General features: G+C 41.1%; 1 protein-coding gene across 1 annotated transcript; it reads left to right on the top strand.

Annotated features, from left to right (window-relative positions):
• Positions 1–5806: 5806 nt before the first annotated feature.
• Positions 5807–23951, top strand: LOC127573261 (cysteine and histidine-rich domain-containing protein 1-like). Its single transcript, XM_052021306.1, has 12 exons — positions 5807–5992; positions 6724–6891; positions 9671–9720; positions 13098–13154; positions 14524–14687; positions 15409–15512; positions 16096–16157; positions 16858–16928; positions 18579–18684; positions 21377–21496; positions 22235–22297; positions 23458–23951. Exons 1-12 carry the CDS (start codon positions 5878–5880, stop codon positions 23758–23760), a joined length of 1383 nt encoding a protein of 460 aa, XP_051877266.1. The 5' UTR covers positions 5807–5877; the 3' UTR covers positions 23761–23951.
• Positions 23952–23980: the final 29 nt, after the last annotated feature.

Here is a 23980-nt window from a genome sequence, read left to right on the forward strand (position 1 = left end):
GAAAAACTTGTCTTATAAACCACTCATATAGATCAATTCATTACACAGTGCAGTTACATTGAGTTAGTACAAAGTGCATTGATGTAGTACAGGTAAAAACAATAACAGTACAGAGTAAAGTGTCACAGCTACAGAGAGAGTGCAGTGCAATAAGGTGCGAAGTCGCAACAAGGTAGATCGTGAGGTCAGAGTCCATCCCATTGTATAAGGGAACCATTCAATAGTCTTATCACAGTGGGGTAGAAGCTGTCCTTGAGTCTGCTGGTATGTGCCCTCAGGCTCCAGAATCTTCTACCTGATGGAAGAGGAGAGAAGAGAGAATGTCTTGGTGTAGCAGCCAGCATAATCAAAGACCCCACCCACCCGGGACAATGAGAGGTAAAGAGAGAGTCCAAGGAGGGAGGCTGGTGTCTGTGATGCACTGGGCTGTGTCCACAACTCTCTGCAGCTTCTTGCAGTCCTGGGCAGAGCAGTTGCCGTACCAAGCCGTGATGCATCCAGATAGGATGCTTTGTATGGTGCATTGGTAAAAGTTGGTGAAAGTCAAAGGGGACAAACCAAACTTCTTTAGCCTCCTGAGGAAGTAGAGGTGCTGGTGAGCTTTCTTGGCTGTGGCATCTATGTGATTTGACCAGGACAGGCTGTTGGTGGTGATCACTCCCAGGAACTTGAAGCTCTCAGCCCTCTTGACCTCAGCACCATTGATGTAGACAGGTGCATGTACACTGCCCCCTTTCCTGAAGTCAATGACCAGCTCTTTTGTTAACATTGAGGGAAAGGTTGTGTCATGACACCATTCCACTAAGCTCTCTATCTCCTTCCTGTACTCCGACTCATCGCTGTTTGAGATAAAGCTTACAACAGTGGTATCATCTGCAAACATGTAGATGGAGTTAGAACAGAATCTGGCCACACAGTCATGTGTATAGGGAGTAGAGTAGAGGGCTGAGGACGCAGCCTTGTGGGGCACCAGTGTTGAGAATAATCGTGTCGGAGGTATTGCTGCCTATCCTCACTGATTGCGGTCTGTTTGTTAGAAAGTCAAGGTTCCAGTTACAGAGGGAGGTGTTGAGTCCTAGGTCTCGGAGTTTGGTGACGAGCTTACTTGGGATTATTGTATTGAAGGCAGAGCTATAGTCAATAAACAATGGTCTAACGTAGGTGTCTTTACTGTCCAGATGCTCCAGAGCTGAGTGTAGGGCCGGGGAGATGACATCTGCTGTAGACCTGTTTCGCTGATAGGCGAATTGCAATGGGTCCAGGTTGTCTGGTAGGCTGGAGTTGATGTGTGCCATGACCAACCTCTCAAAGCACTTCATGATGGTGGATGTCAGAGCCACTGCTGGTCAGTGGTCATTGAGGCATGTTACCTTGCTTTTCTTTGGTACCAGGATGATAGTGGTCTTAAAACAGGAGGGAACCTGAGATTGAAGCAGGGATAGGTTGAATATGTCCACAAATACTTCTGCCAGCTGATCAGCACAAGATCTGAGCACGCAGCCCAGGACACCATCTGGGCCAGGTGCTTTCCTCGTGTTCACTCTCCGGAAGACTGATCTTACATCCTCCACTGTGATCACAGGTTCAGCTGCATTGGTGGCTGTTAGGGTGGATGGTGACAATCCACTTCCCTTTTGTTCAAAACACACATAGAATGCATTAAGTTCATCAGGAAGGGGATGCGCTGTTGTTAGCTATGCAGCCCAACTTCATTTTGTAGCCTGTTATAGCATGTAAGCCCTACCACAGCTGGCGGCTGGTCAGGGACATCTATTTTGAGCTGGTATTGCCTCTTGGCATCCCTGATAGCTTTCCGAAGGTCATACCTCAATTTCCTGTACAGATTAGGATCACCCAGTAGGGAGTGGATCTCCTGGTTCATCCATGGTTTCCTGTTTGGGAACACCGGTATTGTCTTTGGTACACAGTCCTCCACTCACTTGCTGATAGTCTGTGATGTTGGTGACATACTCATCAAGGCTGGCAGCTGAGTCTTTGAACATGGACTAGTCCACTGTCTCAAAGCAGTCACGTAGGAGCTCATCTGCTTCCTCAGACCAGCACTGCACAACTCTCAGTACCAGATCCTCCCGTTTGTTTCTGTTTGTATGCAGGGAGAAGGAGCACAGCCTGGTGGTCTGATTCCCAAACTGAGGACGAGGGGTGGTTCAGAAGGCATCTTTGATGGTTGTATAGCACTGGTCAAGGGTATTGGCGCCCCTGGTGGAGCAGGAGATGTGCTGATAGTATTTTGGTAACACCGCTCTTGAGGTTGGCCTGATTGAAGTCCGTTGCGATGATGAAGAGGCCTCGGTATCCTGTCTCAAGGTTGTTGACCACGGAGTATAGCTCATTGAGTGCAGGCTTCATGTCCATCTGTGGTGGGATGTAGACTGCCATCAGGATAGCTGAAGCGAACTCCCTTGGCAGATAGAATGGTCGACACTTCACAGTTAGATATTCCAGGCTGGGTGAGCAGGAGCTCGCCAGGACCATCACGTCCAAGCACCACAAGTTATTAATTAAGAAGCAGACCCCTCTGCCTTTAACTTTGCCTGAGGACTCTGTACGGTCCATTCAATGAATTGAGAAACCATCAGGTTGAATAGCAGAGGCAGGTGTGAGCATGTTTCAGTGAGACATAGTACACAACAGTCCCTCAGTTCTCTTTGGTAGGTCAGTCTTGCCCTTAGTTCATCAACTTGTTCTCAATGGACTGGACATTAGCTGGGGGGGGGGGGTGGTCTTGTAACCACGCTGTTTCAGCCTCATCTGCAGCCCAGCCCTCTTGCCACGTTTCCGAGATACACAGCGGTGACTCTTCGTTCTAGAAGTGGAGCCACCAGGTAAGTTATTGTTAGGGTCAGACCTGTATGACCTGGAGTGGATTTCTCCTGGACTGGATGGTAAGTATTTCTTGCTAGATGAAGACCTGGGCAGATTCACCTGGACTGGTAGGTAAGTGATTGCCAGTGAACAGACTTGGAAAACCTGGACTGGATCCACCCAGACTGGGAGGTAAGCTTAGAAGACCTGGAGTGAATTCTGCTGTGAATTCCCTCTGTTTTGGAGCCCACACCAGTCCAATCTCGTGGATCAAGGCAAGAACTTCAATTGATTTTGTATCCTCTTCATATGGAGAAAAATATGTACATCATGCTCTAATTTTGACTTAACTGGACTGAATGCAAGTTAAACACTTGGATATTTTTTACTTCCTGGCAAAGTGGACAATGCCACAATTTCCAACATTATATTCTATTTGCCAGATCTTTGCCCACTAACTTAACCTGATTTTGTAGCCAGCTTTGTGTCCTTTTCACAACTTACTTTCTTGTCTATCTTAATCTTCAAAGAGCTCCAATATATCAAACTTCTTTCCTTTCACTTTATCTGATTAGCTTGATCTTTTTTGAATCCCCCAAGCATCCAGCTAAAACTTGCATTAAATATTTTCTCTCCTTGTCTTCCTCTAAATATATCATACCAACTTAAAGGTCCATTAGTCTGACACAAGGGATTGTTGGACGTGATAGCTCATGAAGTGAGGCATTAAACTGAAACCCTGTCTGACTACTTGGGTGGATATGATAAACCCCACACTGTCTGTCAAACATCAGGGAATTCTAGCCAGTATTCTTCCTTATCCTAGAGCATAATACATATGGGTTGGGTTTTTCTGGCAGTTCCACATGGAATTAGTGGCATTTACCCATATAAACACCAAGCACCAATTTTGGACTGTCACGTTAATGTGGATATCCTGATCTTGCTGGATTTCTATTGCCAGTAATTTTATCTTCCTCTTTCCCTCCAAGTTGTGGTCCACTAATGTAGTTCAAGGAAAGTGGAAGCCTGCTTGGATATACATCTGCATTTATGTTGGGGAATCTGCTTTTGAATCATGAGCTGGGTTAGACTTGCCACATGGTCCATGAGCCCCTTCATTTTCAATGGTGGTTGCACAGCTGCAAGAAAGATTTAATTTTAAGTGATTTGTTTTAGAATTACTTTTTAAAAAGGACAAAAAGTTACTGGAAGAACATACTTGACAGCATTGACATGAGATTTTTGTTTGCCAGGAGTTTTGTGGGTGGGGCTTGTTCTGGCCCACTTACATGCATTGGTTAACATTGTTCATGTCCCATATCCCACAGCAGGCCTTGTTGCTTTTGCGCCAAGATAATCTCAGCTGGTAGGAGTGGCTGTGCAGACCTGAACTGGGTAAATTTGGAGGATGTTGACAGTTGACCCCACTCAGAAAATTTAAAGTGATTGCAACTGTACCTCTAGGGCAGGAAGAACCTACCAGCTGGCACTGGAGGAAGGAGGGAGAAAAAGAAATACAATCTCCTTGCCATTTCCTGGTATTCAGTCCTCCCAACCTCCTGAAGAAAAACTTAGTGACTGATACAGGACAGTTTCACAATCTCAACATGTTTTGGGACAGAAGCATTTCCTATATTTTATACCTGATCTATTTCTTTCCTGCTCTTAATCTATCCTTCAACCAAACATTTTTTTTAAATCACTATTCCTTAAGGGGATTGGTGTCAATTTGGTTTGATCTGGACCTCTTGGCCTTGGATAATGTTTTTTGCCCAAGTTACAGATGCAACAAATGTCTGTAAGGCTGCAAATGGATATTGAAGTTTTGAGGCTGGAGGTTGCTCAGATTTAAATAAGACAGCATTGAAAACCATTTCTGTCCTCTTCAATGTTCTCCTTTGATGCCATGATCAATTTTCATACCTAACATTATCTTGCCTGATTCAGAAGGTACTTCAAGTGTGGTGGTTATGTTACAACTGTACCTTACTGTTTCATTTGTTGCATATGTATGCTGAGTAGGAGTAATTCAGAACACCATAGGCAGATGTTGATCTTGAATTCATTTCCATCTCTGATAATGTAGCATACTACTTAGTAAGATTAAGGGTGCTCTCTGGGGTATTGTATTGGATGACACAGTGGGAAGGAAAAAATTGTACAGCAACAAGAAAAGTTGTATTTCTTTGAGCAATTTAGGTCCTTGTATAATAACAATGCAGAAAATAAACTGGTTACAGACTTAATGCATTAGTAACTCTTCCTTTTATATTGCATTTGCTTGCTAGAGTAAGGAACTAGAATTTGTCTTTTAACTTTAACCTGACTCAGAAGTGGAGTGCAACCAGCATGGTTTCCAGTGGAAGTTTGTACAATAATACAGCTGTGAAAATAATTGCACATCACTCATGTATTCAGGGTCATAAATAATGGAACATCTGTTGGGAAAACAGTTCTACAAGCATACTTTTCCCTTGGGCAATTTTCTCATTGGTGGAATGGCCATCAGGTGAACTAGAAAGGGGAGGTTAAACTAATGCTGATAAAGTTAATGAAATTAATTGTATTTTGTACATTTCTTCCTGTGGTAGAGTTAAACAATAGTTCAAGTAATCGTGCAGTCAAGTCGATTAATAGAGAACCAAATTAATAGCGAATGGTGATCACAGCTGAACGCTGGCTAGCGAAAAGTTATGACGCTGACTAACCAGCACTTATTGCTTAAACTCGGCACTAAAAATAAAGTTTGTTCTTGTATTGCTGTGCGAAGAGGTTCGTCTCCAAACAACTGCATTTCGTTGAACAATGCCGAACTACAATGGCTGATACAATAATGTAACAGTTCTTAAAGACCAGGAGCTAGAAAAGGAGAAAACAGGCCGTTGGGTCTGTCGAGTCTGCTCCGCCATTCAATCGCGACTGTTTTTATATGAGGTACTTCGTCGTCCGGTGGCTCGGCTTTAGCTGTACTTGTATTGTCTTATGACCTGACTCGCCTATGAGGAAGATGGTTAGTATTCAAATCGCTTTAGGCAGACGGAGGAAGATATGGTTGGAAATAATGAAAAACTGGAGAAGGAGAACAGTGTGGAAAATAATTTCTGTTCTCGGTCAGGACGAATCAGAGCTGTACTGAAAGGAAACTCAATATCCAGAGGGAAAGGTAACCTCAACGAATTCGTAGAAACAACCAATTTGAATTATTACAACTTCTTAAGAATCCACCCAGTGTCACTGTATTGATGTATTCATTCGTCAACACACGTATTACTACAACGGTTATCCCAGTTCTGTGTGAGTTTACAGTCCTCCAACGAGGTAGACGAGTGGGAAATTCCCGGGGGACTGGCAGAGGGAATAATCTTTCCCAGCTGAGGAGAGATCCAAGTGGTCTCAGCAGCTTGGGTTGGGATGCGAAGATCAGGCCGGGAGGATTCCTCCGCTTAATCACTGTCCATATATAAGTGTGGACCTTGGCTGAAGAATGCGGGGGTGTTCTGCAATGCCTCGCATAGTCGAATCCCCACCAACCGAGCTCGGATACCGGTGACTCCCGAGTGCCCAGCCGGCGGCACAGTCTAGAAAATAAAATCGCAAGGAAAACCATGCGTCCACTCCTGGGAAATTAGTGAGCGGTTCAGAATGTGAAGAGGTCATGTGAAATGCAACAACACGGCCTCTGCTCCTTTTAAATGTTTGTTGAGAAGGATTTTGACTAAGCTCCGCCCCCCAGGAAAAAACAACCGGCCTGGCTCCTGCCAGTTGTCTCTCTCCTGGACACTTGGCGGGTTGGAGCATGTCTGGCCTGACTATCTTTGGGCAATACGCACTCCTACCCCTCCCCCTCCGCGCTGCCATTTCTCGTCATTTTTATCTTGCTTCTTAAATTTCCAGGCCGCAGAAGATGCTTCTGGAACAGACTGCAACCATTTAAGTTCTGCGGAACCGGATCTGACTTGAAATTCCTGGGTCAAAGCGCACAAAGTGAAAGTGATTTGATGTCCGAGCTGTGTTATAACCGTGGCTGCGGACTCCGTTTCGAACCGCACAGTAACACAGGCGGTGAGTCACAAACACTTCATGCTGGAGATTTAATCCGAGGGTTTCTCTATAATCGGGTGTCCCCTCCTCGCAGCTGTCGACGCTCTGGACAGTTTATTCTCGTTTACTGTATTTTGTCCGTAGCGCGGTATCATATTCAGACAGCTTGCCATATCTCAGTTCAAGCCTTGCGGTCGCCGCCTAGGTGAGGGTCCGCCCGCCTGGGTGGGGGGTCCGCCCGCCTATCCCTGTCCTGTGATCCCCGTCTGTTCCTCTCACCAGATTCGCTCTTGTTACTACTCGCTACAGTAGGCATTGATATTTTCCCTGCCCCCTCCCGTAGCTCACACTGTTAAATCCCTACCGATCGATACTAAAGATCCTGTTCTGTGTCGTACCGCGCCGTGCCACCGACAGAAAGTTGTCGCACATGGGGGTACTTGTACATTATTTCAGTACCCTTGATCGGTTGATAGTAATATACCCCAGAGGTCAGTACCAGATCAGTTATATCCTGACAAGCACATATAGTTTGACCCATGTCATTAAAGCATAAATTATCTGGTCCTTATCCCTTTGTGGTAGCCTGCTGCACGCAAATTGCCTATCGTGTTTCCTGCAGTGCAACAATGACTGAACTTCTACTTCATTGCTGTAAAGTATTTTGGGACATCAGAAGGCGCGAGGAGCTCTCTGGAACTGCAAATCTGCCTTTCATTTGAACACCAGCCTTTCGGGATACATTAAAGGGTTATTTAGCCCACATTATGGAAGCAGATTAAGCAGTAGATTATGGCATTAAGAAATAAACAGAATGTGTACACAGATTATATCATTTTGATACTAATTCAATCACCCATTTATCCTGGGCTTGCTTATACAACCTAAAATAAACCCCTTTCCTTTGCTGTCCATTTCGAAGTATAATTTCCTTATTCAGTGATTTTTATGTTGTGACTCTTTCTGTTTCCTTTATATACTTCATAGATCTGGCCTTTAGCTCATTCTCATAACTGAAATTTATTGTTTATAGTTTGCATTGCCACACATTCTGCTTATAGCAATATCTAATAAAACATAAAATTATTTCAGTTTTCCAACATCTACAATTTTTTTGATTATATAATAAAATGGGTCTATATTGCCAGATCCATATTTAAAATGTATGAGCATGATTCCCTTCAAAGCTTCCCCACTGTATTTCCTGAAAACAGTTTCCCCTATTCCTACACTTACTCTGAACAGTAACCATCTTATAAAACTGAGTCCCCCCAGTCGATGGATATCCAAATTGCACAAAGCTACATGTAGTCAAAGAATATTGTGGATTTCCAACTGTTTAAAACAAATCCCAACACTGTTTGGTGCTAATGTGGTGCACTGGGTTTTGGCTTATAGTAACCAAGAGTTCATTGCTGAGCTTCCTGAGCTTTAATCACTTTAAATTACTGGAGATCAGTTGAAATGCAAACAGACACTAGATGTGCTTTAAGCTCTTTGAAAGAGAAAAAATATTTTTATGGTGGCCTTATGCCTTAAGACAATGAAGTATGCTTGAAGTGTTATAATGTAGGAGATGCAGCAGCTAATTTGCACATAGCAAACTCCTACAAACTCCAACATCACAATGTTCAGGAAATCTGTTTTATTATATTGATTGAGGAATAGCAATTATCTATGGGGGAATAATTCCTCTGCTGCTCTTCAGAATTGTCATTGGTTCTTTTGCATCTGAAGTAGAGAACAGGGTGGGGCTTTCATTAAGCTCCCATCTAAAGTTGGATGCTGGAGCAAGCAAGATTATTCCCACTTTTCCTGCCCCTTTCCCAGAGTCTTATGTTTTTCATCTGACAACCCATTCCATATTTTAGTAACTGCATAACTGCACTTCTACTATCCCCTCTGAATTCAAATTAAAATTGAAATGTGTATCTTCTCAAGACAAATCCACAACGTAACCTCTAGAGGAAACAATTTTTCTGACAGACCGTATCAAAATCTTCTGTTATTCTAAACATCTTTATTAAATCTCTTTCCTTACTACCATGGAGCCACTGTTATCTGACTATAATTTCTTATTCCCAGCATTATCCTCTGATATTTAATCCAATTAGTACCTTGTAAAAAGTTGTTTTTACTTTGCTGCTGCAGCCTTTGCCCTGTTTTTAAGATGCTATTAGACTTATTATGACTAAAAATGCTCTTGCATTCTCTCTTCATCCACATTGTACCAATGCCTTCCTATTGCCTGCCTTCTGTCACTCTTTGGTTTTCCTTCCCAAAATATATTACTTTGTACATTTCTGTATTAACTTAAATGTCTCACTTGCTTACCCATTCCTCAGAGAACTCTCATTCATAGGGAATGAAAACCAGAATGACGTATCCAGTGTTGGCATTCTAGTCTGCATAATACTGTAATGCAATATTTTGCTTTCCCAGCACATAAATGTTTCAATTGAGAAATCTGTATGAAGGCCAATGCCAACCATGTTGGGACTCCATCAATTTTGGTAAGAATATGGAGAAAGTACCTGTAGATTGTAAGTGGAAAGGGAAACTTCACGAGTTTCAGGTGCTGCATAAGAGTAAGAAGGAGTTGAACTGTTGATTGTATCTCATTTTTGTGCTGGCTTATGAGCAATTGGATAAAGAAGATTACAGTTTATTCGCTCCTCTTCCTCCTTCTCATGAAGTGACTGAAAGAGTGCATTAAATAAGGTCTGTTAAGAGACCTTGAGCTGCTTTTTAATTGCCTTCCCTGTTCACCTTTTTAAATATATGACTTTTTCTCCAACAGATGCTTGCTGTTACCATCCTGGCGTTCCCATATTCCATGATGCACTCAAGGTAGGTTCAAAAGTAGAGACTATTTCTAGATACAATTAAAACACATGCTCTAGAAATTGTCCTGAGCTTGAAATGGGTGTGATCTGGGTGCAGCTTCACCATATGTACTTAAAAAAAACAAGCCACACACTAGACCCATAGCTTTCACATATGTAACTTTTCATGGTCTTGTGAGTTTGCAGTCAAAACCCAGTGGTGCCATATTGCTGGCAAGGATGATGCACAGTTGCATCACAATAGAAGGACAAGTGTGAGCAGCATCTGCTTTCACTCCATGTCCAAGATCTACCAACCCTTGCATCCCATGGTCTTTGGAGCCCCTAATATAGTTAAAAGGGACAGACCAGACCGGTTTCACACTACTTCAACTGAGCTATATCATAATTTACTGGGAATTACATGCTCTAATGCCTCCAGGATATTTTTTTAAGGTAGAGGTAGATAAATTCTTAATAAGCAAGGTGTGAATGGAGATAGGCAGGAATGCAGAGGTGAGATACAATCAGATGGGCCACATTCTTATTGAATGGTGGAGCGGACTTGGGGAACTAAGTAGCATATTTCTGCTCCTAGTTCATTTGTTCAAATGCATGTATGTTCATATGTACAGTTGAATCTAATTATATCCTCATCTGATATCCACATGTGCATTTCCTTGCACAAGTCATTGGAGAGTTATCATGAGCTTTTACCCTCCCTAGACTGCTGGGGTCATGTGTCATGCTGCTGTCAGGAATTTAGAAGGTCTGCAAGATTCAGTACCACTGATCTATAAGTGAACAGCACACTCAGACTTTTATTCAGTTCTGTTTGGTTCTGTGTAATGTATATATGATTTGTAAACATGAAACTCTTCAGACCCTTTCTACCTGATTTGAATTTAGCACCAAGATTATTCTTTGGAATTTGGTTGATTTTGCCTTCAAAGAACTTACAGGCCTGTACTTCTTTACTTGCACTCCAAGGGCTAGAAATTTAATCACTGGTGCTAAATGGGTGCTTCAGGTTTAACTACCCATTGCAATCCCTTCCTGATATTCAGTTTCATTTCAGTCAATAGCAGCCAAAAAAATTCTTCCCCCACAGGTTTTCCTTCCACATTTACCTTGTGCCATGCCATATTCCTGGTATCAGTGTGGAAATGAAAGCTCTCACGCTTTGATCTGTAATCCTAAATAAGCCTTTGCGTGGCTCAAGTCTTCACCTGTTGCAGTACTCAGTGGGTGAGGTAGAGAGTCCACCAGTGGCAGTTTGCAGTTAGAAAGCTCAGCTACTTCTTACATCAATAATACATGCCCTTGATAGAAAGGCATGAATTCAAGCCAATGAATAAAGTCAGAAATGAACTCTAACAGGTGGCCATAAACTTCACTGTTTAGTTATCCCAAGAGTGAAATAGGAGAATGCTCCTTGAAAACTGAATAAGAAAAATGTAACCAGGATGAGCCTCTGCTTGTGCCTGGTAGCACAGTTTATTTAAAGTAATGCACACATTTCTAAACTTGTGTATATATTACAATTGTATAATTAATCTTTTCACTAGAATTTCCCACCTTCTCTCCTAAGCCAGTAGGACACAACTCCATCGATCTGGCCACCTCCATGATGGTCACCCTCCATATGGGAACCTAAATAATGAATGTTATCTGGCTATGTCACAACGCAGATTAAAAACAACCCGCTCCTGTTCTCACCTTTATTTCCACACACTTTTAATCTGAGATCACTGCAATAAGATTAGTAAATACACGGACTATAGTAATAAGTCATTAGGGCACAGAAACAAGGAGTTTGACCCAAAGAGTCCACATTGATGTTTGCTGCCTATATGTCTGTAGTATCATGTTCTCTTTTCCTCCAATCACATTGCTAATCTTCTCATAAAAAATGACATAACCTGCACTGTGATTATTCTCTCAGTTCAGGTTATGACTCTGGACTGCACAATGTATATGTAAAAAAAAAGTTCTGTTATCTGCCTTAACTTTTAAAAAAAATATGATCTTCTGTGTTGGGCAACAGGAACCCTGACTGATATTGTTCCTGAATAATACAAAAATTAAATATCGTGGATGCTAGAAATCTGAAATAAAAACAGAAGGTAGCCAACACCATCTGATGGAAGGTTATCAACCTTAAATACTAACTCTTGATTTTGATTAACATTGATTATTGAAAACTTTGATTAACATTGTCCCTCCTCTTTATTTTATGAGAGCTAATGTAGACCAACTGTAACCTTAGCTAAGATCAGCATTGACCAGGGCTTAAATAGAAATATCGAACATGGCATTGCGATATAGAATTATATGTTTGCTTCATCATCACTGGACTTCTGTCTTACTGACATTTCCTATTTTTACATAATATGTTAGCCTAGAAAGGAAAAACATTGTGACAGGCTAATCACACTCAACCACTGAGAATTGAACTACCCAACCAGCATTTTGAGGATCAGCTAAAATCATTCAATGTTAAGGTCTAAGGACTGAGATTTCGAATCTTTGATATCTTATCATTTGGAGAGCCGGAAGTTATGCTGCAAAACCTGAAGGCCGGCCATCTCTGATCCCTTTATTGCGAAGTGTGAGGATTCTTAAAATAGGACATGCAACTGAAAGATATCCAAGGCAAGAGGTTCACATTGATAGACCAAGCAATAATCTCGTTCATTGCCACCACTCTGGCATTAAGTGTATGCACTTGCCTTTAAGATCAGTTAATTCAAAGCCTTTCTGCCTGCTTGGGTAGGTGTTAACATATGCCACTTCTCAAAGACCAAGGTGTGTCCCTAATGCTTAAAACTACTGAACAGGTCGTAGGCCTCATTGCTGTTTGTAGGACCCTACATCATGCAAATTATCTGCTGTTTTCCTTAAAACACAATCATGAATATTTTTAATGAAGTACATCATTGGCAGGAAGTAAGTTAAAACCTTGAGTTGGTGAAATTGCCATACAAATATAACTTGCTTTCTTCCGTGAATGGGGAAACATGGTAAAAAGCTGGAGAAATCTTTAGCAAGTTTTTTCATTGCCACCTCATTTGTAATTGGTGGTAATGGAGCAAGAACACATGGCCTCCAGCATTTCCTTCGCCAACATATGGAAATTCAGGAATCGAGCACTTGGGGAAATGCAGAGAGATGTAATACGGTGCTATAATAAGTAAACATAGAAAATGCTCGAAACCCTCAGCAGGTCAGACAGCAGCTGTGAAAAGAGAAATAGAGTTAATGTTTCAGGTTGAAGACCCTTTGACTGAACTGAGAAAGGTAGAAAACAAGTTGGCCATCAGACCTGCAGCCCTAATGCTCATCAGAGTGGGCAGGTGGAAAAAGAAAGGGGATGATTATAATGGTTTCCTGTTTCACTAGGGATGGTCATGCTGCAAAAAGAAGACAACTGACTTTTCAGAATTTCTGGCAATCCCGGTAGGTAAACCTTATTGTTCTCATAAAAATATAAACTCAGTTGAAGTCTGAATTAAATGTTAGTAACTTTTTTTTAAGAATTAATGGAGCCTCTTTTCCTTCCTCACTGAGTGTGTGGACTTTGTAAAATGGGTCATGTGTCCAGCCCAGTACTGATTTATGTGGTATCCCACTTGTTATAGCCTGCCAATGTGAAAATAACTTGTTAATGCCTACTGTCTCGTTTCAGTGGTTAACCAGACACCTACCCAGTCTAACTTATTACTTGCAACCCTGTGAGCTCTTATTTTGTATATCAATCTCAGCAGAACCGTCAAATATCTTTCAATAATCTAGATATCTTACATCCACTGGTTTCCCTTTACTTACCATGCTGGTTATGTGCCTTGAAAGCTCTATAAGATTGGTTAAACAACAGCTTTCCCTTTGTTGAATTCTAATCGTATTATACATTTCTAAGCACCCTCTAACTATGACCCTACAGGACTCCACATAGGATGAGTAAGTAGTCAAATGGACTTGAATAAAGGAAAGTTTAAGGTCATTTTGGTCACTTTTTGTGTTCCATGCACAGAGGGATCTAGATGTTCTTATGCATGGAACACAAAAAGTTAGTATGCAGGTGAAGCAAGTAATAAAGAAGGCAAGTGGCATATTGGCTTTTATTGGTGGAGGGGTTGAAATTTCAAAATAGAGAAGTATTGTTACAATGGTAAGGTCATACCTGAAGTATTGTGTGGTGTTTTAGTTCCCTTCTTTAAGAAAGGATATACTAGTATTCCAGAAGAGATCCACTCGGCTAATTCTTGAGATGAGAAGGTTGCCCTGTTCAAGACAGCTAAAAAGTTAGACCTGTATTCTTTGGAGTTTGGAAGAATGAGGGGTGATGTTATTGAAGCAGATAAGATCATAAGGGGACATGACAAAGTAGATTGCAGACGTAAGAGCCTGCAGATGCTGGAATCTGGAGCATCAAACAATCTACTGGAAGAACTCAGGAGATGTTGAGATTTTTCCACCAGTGGGAAAATCTTGAATGAGGGTACATAGTTACAAGAAAAGGGAGTGGTCATTTAAAACTGAGGTGTACAGACCTTTGCGTCCCCTCCATTTTTGCGACATTTATTGTGTTCTCTACAATGAAGATGAGCACAAAAGATTTGCTTAATACCTCTTATTTCTTTATTCCCAACTATAATTTTTCCTGCCTTTGCCTTCACGGGATTCTCATTTATTTTTGTAATTATTGTTCTCCACTGATATCTGCCTTTTAACGTTCCATATTTAATTTTACTATTTAGAATTGTTTTGTCTTAAAAAGTGAAGTGCTGATTTACCTTGTTTAATGAAACATTCACACGTGCCCCAGGGATGCACCAAAGGTCGGCACTCCAATGTGAAGCCGCCAGAGTCCCTGAAACCCGAAATAACATGTACCAAGGATGGAGCAGATAACTTGAAGCCAGGGACTGCCACTGAGTACATCATGAAGGGTCCCAAGTCAGCAGAGCTGATGAAGAAAGAAAGACCAAGGTACCATGGGTGCTCTGTTTACACATTATAATTGTCTTAAACTTTAGCGATGACCAGCACAGTCTGCAAATACACGCTTGACTCTTGTTGAAACTACAACAGCCACGAATAAAACAATATGCTGAATGGCATGGACACTGCCTCCTCAGTCAAAAGGTCGGGATTAATTGTTGAGTGCAATTTCGGTATATTGCTAATCTTTGTACTGATTTTGCTATTGCCATGTAATGAATATTTGCACTGGATTGGTAATCTTTATTCAACGTACCTATTCAGGAGACCAAATTTCCCATTAGTGCAGAAGGGAACCACTGTCTGACATTAATTTAGGACACCTTGTTGGGATAGTGTGGAGTTTTATCCTGTTGCTAACTGGTATTAGCTCTAAGCTGGAAGTATCTGATGGAGCAGCAGAATTTTCCTCTGTATTGAATCCCTGCATTACCCAAGTTTGAAGCAATTGTTGACTGAAGGTGCATGATAGAATAGCATTGGAATTATTCACAGTCTCAGACCAGCTGACAGAATAATTTAACTGATACCTTAATTGACCTGTATCTATAAGTTCTGCACCTGGCCCGTTACTAATTTTGGAAAGTTGTCCTATTTTCCACCACTGAAATTCATCGCTTTGAATAGCAGACATTCACTTGTTAAGCTCATTAGATCTAAATACCATGCCTGATGTTTCCCCTATTAATTGATTCCTTTATTGTAATAGTTCTGACGAACCAATGGTAAAACTGCCTCAGAGAGTCTCCAAGTCACTGCAGGAGTCCCTGGACAAGCTCAGTGAATCAAATCAGAAAACGGACACAAAGAAAGGTAAATACTTTAGAACCAATGAGAGGAGGTATAACGACTGAATCTGAATTCCCAAAAACAGGCAGCCTCTTCATACCGAGGCAAGGGTTTAGTGACATGAAATACATTTTCTTTCTTCAGCCTTTGTTAATTGCAGAAGGTCATCAGGTAAGAGTCAATGAGTCAAGGTATGAAGTTGGATGAATATTCTGGTATCTTGTGGGATTTTCTTTGGGGATCAGTAAAAACAAATAGCAGGTGTTTTCTAGGGCAAATAAATGGGTCCTTGATGTTCTTTAAATTGCGCGTCTGAGTTATTTGGAAGGAAAGGAACTGGAAGGCTAGAAGGCCTTTCTTCATTCATCCTTTCTTTTGTTCATAGTTTTATTCTGTCAGCACATTATTAATTTAGACCAAAATACTACATCATATCATTATTAGACATTTATATAAAAAAATTATAATCTTTCAATAGATTGTAATGGTTGATCACCTATTTATCAGATCAGCCAATGATAGAAGTATATAGGAGCAGAGCTTTACAGAACTTATAACCAGGTTATGCTGGCAAAGGATTAAAGGAAACATGTACTGCCTTTTCCAGAGGACGACATCAGTGGTGGAGTTAAAGTGGGCACTTTGTGTAAAAATGCTGGCTGTAAGAAGGTGAGTCACTCACACTAACTTCCTTCTTTTCAAGTTGAGACCTTTGATAAGGAATTTATCCCCACAGTACTGTTATGTCATTTTCACTGTTATATTAGAATTGCCTACTGACATCCAATGAAAGGGAAACTTGGCTTTATTCAATTTCTTAATTACAAAGACAAATTACAAACACTCACAGTTTGCACAATATTACCTGCCAAATCACAAAGTGATCAGAGGCAATCAGAACAGTGGCTTCCCTCAGTTTTCTGAGTGCCAGATTTGGCATCTGTCCATGTGAGTGTTGGTCCGAGGGTCTGTCTGCAATCTCAGGTTCTTGTGCTTTTCCAGAATTTGGTAAGGAGTTAAATCCTGTTTCCAAGACATATCCATCCTATCCCTTCTGTTCTCCCCCAATGAGATGGTTACAGTCAAGGATCTTATTCTCCACATGACCAGGAATCATCACTCAGATATTTCTCTGTCTTAACCTAGGCCTCTTAACCTTAACCTACCATAGTAACAGCCAGCAATGCTCCCTTCCCTTGAGGCCATGGATATAATTGAATATATCTTAGAGTGAATCCATTTTTCATATCTCACTACAACCAGTCAGTCTCTTCCCCATTTATTAAGGCTCTAAGACCTTGTGTATTGGTAAAGCAAGTTATGATAAACCATTTCCATAACTCTGAAATGTCCTTCTCTGTGGTGACAGACATTTCTGGGGCCGGAGAGCGATCGGGAGACATGCAACTTTCATCCCGGAATACCCATCTTCCATGAAGGGTGAGTTTTTAAACATTACAATTCTGCTTAAGGCATTCAAATGTATGGAATCCACTCCCATGGGCGTTATCAGTCCTGCAACATCTTGCATGTGCTTTCCTTGATGCATAAAGCAATGAGTGTTATCAGATCAGACCATGTAGGAAGGAGTACAAACGGTGTACAGCCTCTTTCCCTCCTAATAGATATTGGAAAAAAAAGTAAAATGTGACATTATGAATATAACTACACACATTCATTCTATAACATTAAGGGCAAATGCAAGTTAATCCAAAAGCTGACAAATTTAAAGTCCTGAATACCATATTGTTTACTGTAGAGGGCATCACAGCCATGCCTGATCTTCCTCTTCCCATTATCTACACGTGCACTTTTCAACAGAACTAGGAACCTCCGGTAATTTTCACCTCCTCTCCCAGAGACGTCAAAACTTGGTTGTAGTGTTGATTGGTTGCCTTGACTACATTTGATAAACTCAGGTCAAGCCGGAATTAGAGCTTGCGATCTTCCTGCATGTTGAAGTTTGTCATCATGTAATGCAATAGCCACTTGAGCCGATGGGAGTTCTCTTTCCAACAGTTACTTTCCCTCCAATTAACACTCATGCATATTTGGGAGATTGGCAGTGAATGAATCAAACAAGATTTCAAAATTTATCATTGAAATCTGCAAGAACAAAGCACAGGCAAATCTGGACTAAAGTGTATAAATGGCCCTGTGGCATTTCGTCCTAGTCAAAATTAGTGTGGGTTGGCGAGTGAGAACTATAATACTCCTCTTGGGAGCAGCTCAGAGTAGGGGTATGATTTGACAGAGTTTATCTGTATTACACAGCACTTCAAATACACCATGTCACCTGTAGGGACTTATTTTACTGTTCTCTGGGGCAACCATGGCATTATGGAATCTGACGTCTTTGGGAAGTACTAAAAGGGAAATGAAAATTGGTGAGAGTCAATGAAGTGAGAGGGAAGGAAGACTGGAGAGTTACTGAGGGAAGGCACCTCAGGATAAAAGTCTGCAAGGCAGGACATTCTGGGGCAGTTCACTGCAGGTAGAGATTGGGGGAACAAGGGAAATACTGCAAGAAAAGAGGGAGAAGACATTGGAGGGATAGGCATTGCAGTAATAGAGTCTGAGAACATTGAATAAGACTCTCAGAAGGGAGGGTTAGCTACTGCTAGATATCCTTACAGGCCTGTTATCAGTGCATTATAGAACAGCACTTAATTAAGGATGAAATGTGGCATAGTATATTAGAAGAACCTAACTGTAGAATTCAAAAATATAAATTAAACCTTATGTTTTATGAAAAGTAAACAAATCTTTATTTTTTTTGTAAACAATATTGTGATAACTTTTGTTCCACTGCATTGTTCCAACAAAATCTTTCCACATTTGCATAAATATCTGCATAGGAATGAACTTGAGGTACAAAGATGATCAGTGGAAATTTTATGTCAAGGAATAAAATTGTTCAATATATGCACTAGGATGTGAAGTTAGCAATATTAGAGTTTTGTTTGATTTACATTTTAACAGCAACGAATAACTTTGCTGAACTTTTTTCCCCCCAGATTATGTGGTTGGGTAGACTTTGTAGGCCTGATAGAGAAATGGGTTTGAAAGTCTTTTTTTAATTTTCCATAGAATGAAGTACTGGAGCTGCTGTAAGATAAAGACCACTGAATTTGATGAATTCCTTGAACAGCCTGGCTGTGTTAGGGGCAAGCATCTCTGGACCAAGAAAGAATCAGTAAGCTCGTCATGGATTCCATTAGACTTTTGCAACAAGATGAACACATAACTGATATGACAGTGTTGCAGAATCAGTCTGGTCTACGGACTCATTTGGACTAGCCTGTGAGCTTAGTCTGTTATTGACACAATATCCATGTGTCGGTAATCAGAAGGCAAAAAACTGTAGACGCTAGAAAGCTGAATTAAGATGCCTGTAGAAAGTCATTGACTTAAAGCATTAACTCCAATTTCCTCTTCACAGATGCTGCTCGACTTGCTAATTAGCATGGCACAGTAGCATAGCTAGTAGAATCGCACTAGATACCTGGGCTTAAGGGCTCAGTCCTGACCCTGGGTGCTCTCAGAGTTTGCACGTTCTCCCTGTGACCACGTGGGTTTTCTTCAGGTGCTTCGGTTTCCCCTCTCATCCCAAAAGTACATTGCCCCTGGTTAGATAAGTGGTAGAATCTGGGAGAGGGGTTTAGGGGGGGTGTGATGGTGGTAGAATCTGGGAGAGGGATGTGGGGGGGGGGGTGGTGATGTTAGAATTGAAGAAAATGTGGGGAGAATAAAAGAGAATGGGAGTGGTGTGGAGTGAGTGGAAGTGGGTGTTTGATGGTGGGTGCAGACTCAGTGGGCCAAGCTGTACCTTTCTATGACAATTTCAACTGCAGAAGCCTGGCTTGGGATATTGATATGTAATGTTACATGTTCTATTGATTTGTGGTATGAATATGCGCACAGGGTGACCTTTTCACTTCGCCTTTCATTCAAACCAAGTAGTATTATCTGAAACTAAATCAAACATGGAGAACCCACCACAAAATTGTACAACTTCTGGCACTAACATCCATTTTGTCCACTCCCCACAGTATCTATATGTTTTTTGTAAATCTCCAGCATGATTGAATATAGATTTCACAAGCAGAATCAATGCCCAAGATGTGAGAAGTTCCTGTTGCATCATATATCATGAATGGAATCATTGCAGTGTGTTAGTTGTTTTGTAATGGGTTCAAATGGCCAAGACAATGGGAAGAGGGGACTTTAATAAAGATGGCAGAGCCCAATCCATGAGTATCATGGTCAATACTGAAGCTTCTGCACCCACCTTTAACCAAAACTGACACGTGGATGGTCCATTTTGGCTTCCTCTTAAGGTCCCCACCATCTCAGTAGCCCAGCTACTGTCAAACTGATTAACTCCATCCATTATCAAGAAATAGCTGAGAGCACTGAATGCAGCAAAAATTACAGGACCAGACATCGTACCAGATGTGGCATTGCAACATAGAACCAGCCGTGCCTCAATTCATTAGTATCTACCTGATGATGTGAAAAAATACCCAGAGCAGGACAAATCCTATCTGGATAATTATCACCCCATCAGTATGGACTCAAATCATCAGCAGAGTGACAGAAGAAGTGCTATAAACTGGCACTTACCAACAACATGCTCATTGATGCTCAGTTATGTTTTTGCCAGAATCACTTGGCTCTAGTTTTCATTATGGCCTTGGTCCGAACATGGGCAGAAAGGCTGAATTCCAGAGGTGAAGTGACAATGACTCCTTGACATCAAGGCAACATCTGACTGACTCTGATATCAAAAAACCATGGTTTAACTGAAATCAAGGAGAAATCATTCCAGTGATTGGAGCTGTACCTTGAATGAAGGAAGGTGATTTTAATTGCTGGAGTTCAGTCACTTCAGGATAGTATCCTAGGCCCAGCCATCCTCAGCGGCTTCATCAATGATCTTTCCCTCATAATGAGGTCAAAAGTGGGCATGTTCATTGATGGTTGGAAAGTGTTCAATTCCATCTATTACTGTAAGCAACACATCCAGACAATATTCAGGCATTGGCTGATTAGTGGCAAGTAACATTCAGGCCAAGCCACGCAATAAACATTTCCAGCAAGAGAGTGTCTGACAACTCACTTTCTACATACAATGACATTACCACAATGACATTACCACATTGCCCATCAACATCCTGTGGTCAGCATTGACCAGAAGCTCAACTGGACCATCACATAAATACTGTGGCTACAGGAGCAGGTCAAAGTTGGTTATCCTGTTTCAAGTGAATCAACTCTGATGTCTCAAACCTTTTCTGCTATCTACGAGGCACAAGTTAGGGATATGTTCCGTTTTCATGAATATATGCACAGTATCAATAATCATACACTCATTGCTATCCAAAACAAAACAGCATGCATGATTTGCACCTAAACCAGCAAAAACATTCACTTTCTTCATCACCAGCTCACCTTGACCACCATGAGTACCATCGTAATTGCACTGCAGCAATGTACCCAGGTTTCCTCAATAAAATTTCACAAACCTCCACCATGCAGACAGCATATGGGAATCCGACGACTTAGGAGTTGCCCTCCAAGTCCCCCACTATACTGACTTGGAAATACATCATTATTCTTTCATAATGGGTCTAAATTACTATAACTCCCTACCAAAAGCACTGTGCAAGTACCCTGAGTGGTTCAATAAGGGTCTACTACCACTTACTTGAGGGAAAATTAGGGATAAGGCAATAGTTATTGGTCTTGCCCGTATAGCAACGTCCCAAAAGAGAATAAAAAATATCCATTCCTTTGAGTTGGAAACTGAACTGGCACTTGACAAAAAAAAGCTTCTTTCCCCTCACCAATTCTGCTTATAAGCCTCTATCTTTTTTCTGTTTTAGGATAAAAAACTGGTTGGCTGCCGGCATGATTGGCATCAGACTGGCAGTATGGTGGTCCTTACAGTTTATGCAAAAACCTCCAACCCAGAGCACAGCTACGTAGATGCTAACCAGACAATGGTAAGTGTGGCATCATTGAAACCAAAGAGTTTTAAAACCTCCCAGCAAATGTAAACCTAATATCTTTATTTGTTTTTCAGACAATTGGATGAAAGCTTTTAAACTTAAAAGATATTGTAGGGACATTATGATGTTGTTTATGGAGGCTCAGTGCAAATTTTTACCATGGTGACATGCTCACTTTGCTCTGGTTGTCAGGAATGGTGCAGCGGTAACTGTGGACTAAAGCTCTGAAGGTTCAAAGCCAGGGAGAAAAGATTTTTAGGAGCTGATTCAACACTGGTACCACGGGTGCATCCACTATAAGTGAGCCACAGGAAGTGAAGGAGTTGTGCCTTGCTGTAGATATATGTCAGTTTCTAGGATCAGACTGAATCAACCTTTGCTTAGAATTATGCAAAGCCCTTGATGTGAAAGCAATTAATTTCTTGCATTAATATAGATATCAACTTACTGCGAGTATTGGAATAGTTATAGGTAGTGGACTGTATTCACACTTTCATAATGTGGCTCTGTAGCGAAGTCATTATAAATATAATGCAATGGTCCAGTTGATATCAGGAAGGTGTTTTATATCCAGTATACTTGGCAAGCATGCGCTTAATTGACTGTGACTTTTGTCTCAATGCTCATTTAAAACTTTGCATTGAGGTTCAAACTTTTAGTCTATTGCTGCATTCCAGAAGGGGAAACGTGAAGACCGTAGTATTTACTTGTTTTGTATTTTGTCTTTTACAGTTGACTATCCACATCATGTTTGAAAAGGATAAAGTTTTTCACAAAGTATTAAACCTATGGGGTGTAAGTACTTTCTGAGATTTTTCAGTCTTCCTGCTTGTCTCGTGTAGCTGCTGCTTCTCATAAGGTGTGATTTTTCTGATACAAAGTGAAAAAACAAACTGGCAAAGAAGTATTACTGTATCACATCACAAATAATTATTGCCCGACCGGTAAAGGATTAAATATAATTATACAGGTTTGGGTTATCACTAAATTCCAACTAACCAGCAGAGGGTGCTCATATCACACATGGTTTCAATGTACAATGACATTCTGATGACTTGGCACCTTTGAGACTTAGTGGCGGACCAGCAGATTTTCTGAACTGTTGGATATAACTCCAATTAACACCCAAGCCCTCCTTTATTTCACTTTCTTACATGTTTTGTAATGGGATAATAAATTCTCCGGTGAACCCGGTGAGTTTAAAGGGACTGGGAAATATACATGCACTCTGGCTCACCACTGACCCAGCCCACAATCCTACTTGCACCCAGGACCCCAAGCTCACCTTCTGGACTAATGAGTGAACAGATACCAGACCATCTGGACAATCAGAACAATTGAATGGCAGATTATTTGAGTTTTACTATTTGCTGAAATAGAAATTAAAGCTCCTTTTAGCAAATCCTTTTGTAACAAAGGGACACACAGTGTGGAATTTGTGGCAATCATTACTATGGTATTTGGATGTGACATCTTTCAAGTGTCATGGTTCTGAGAGTATCCATCAAACAGGGAATTAATGGGAAAATAACTCCCAGGAAAAATAAGCGCGACGCTATTACAGCGCCAGCTATCGGGGTTCGATTCCCATCGCTGTCTGTAAGGAGTTTGTACGTTCTCCCGTGTCTGCGTGGGTTTTCTCCGGGTGCTCCGGTTTCCTCCCACATTCCAAAGACGTACAGGTAGGTTAATTTGGGTTTAAAATGGGCAGTGCGGACTCATTGGGCCGGAAGGGCCTGTTACCACGCTGTAAATAAAATTTTTAAAAGAAGTAAAATACTGCAGGTGCTGTGAAAATGTTGGAAAATCTCAGCAGGTCAGGCAGCATCTGTGGAGAAAGAAACGGTTAAAGTTTCAGGTTGACAACCTTTCACTAGAAAAGAGATTTAATGGATCTTATGTGGTCAAATAAGAGACTAATTCTGATTTAAATCTCTCCCCCACCCCCACCCCAGGTTATAGATACAAATAAAAGCTTTGTCAATATGGGCCCAACAAAAGTGGAAATCAGCCTTCAGAAAATGGATCCTGTGACCTGGGCCAAACTTGAACTGCCACCTCGTAAAGTTGAAGAGAAGGAAGAAAAGAAAGACAAAGAAGAGAAAGAAGAAAGCCAAAAAGAAGAGAAAGTAAAGGAGAGTAAACCTATAGCCCAGGAGTTAAATGAAATGTACTTGGGAGATGAACCACCACCTCTAGAAGATGATGAGTCTGATGATAGTTTAGGACTTTCTGATACTGATGAAGAATTTGATTGATGATTCATTCGATGTTGGGTAGCAGCATTCAAGATCCAACAGCATAAATAGCAAAGTACTGCAATTTTATGCAGTTTCACTTTTCTGATATTGTGTATGTGATTATCTTATTCTGAAACGTAGTTTGCAGTGTGGATTATCCACTGAAAATTAAAATCTTTGCAGAATGTAAAAAAAATGCAAATAAATGATCATTCAGTGACCATACTCCCAGAGTGCA

The sequence above is a fragment of the Pristis pectinata genome, chromosome 8 (assembly GCF_009764475.1).
Source record: "Pristis pectinata isolate sPriPec2 chromosome 8, sPriPec2.1.pri, whole genome shotgun sequence".
Classification (NCBI taxonomy): Eukaryota; Metazoa; Chordata; class Chondrichthyes; order Rhinopristiformes; family Pristidae; genus Pristis; species Pristis pectinata.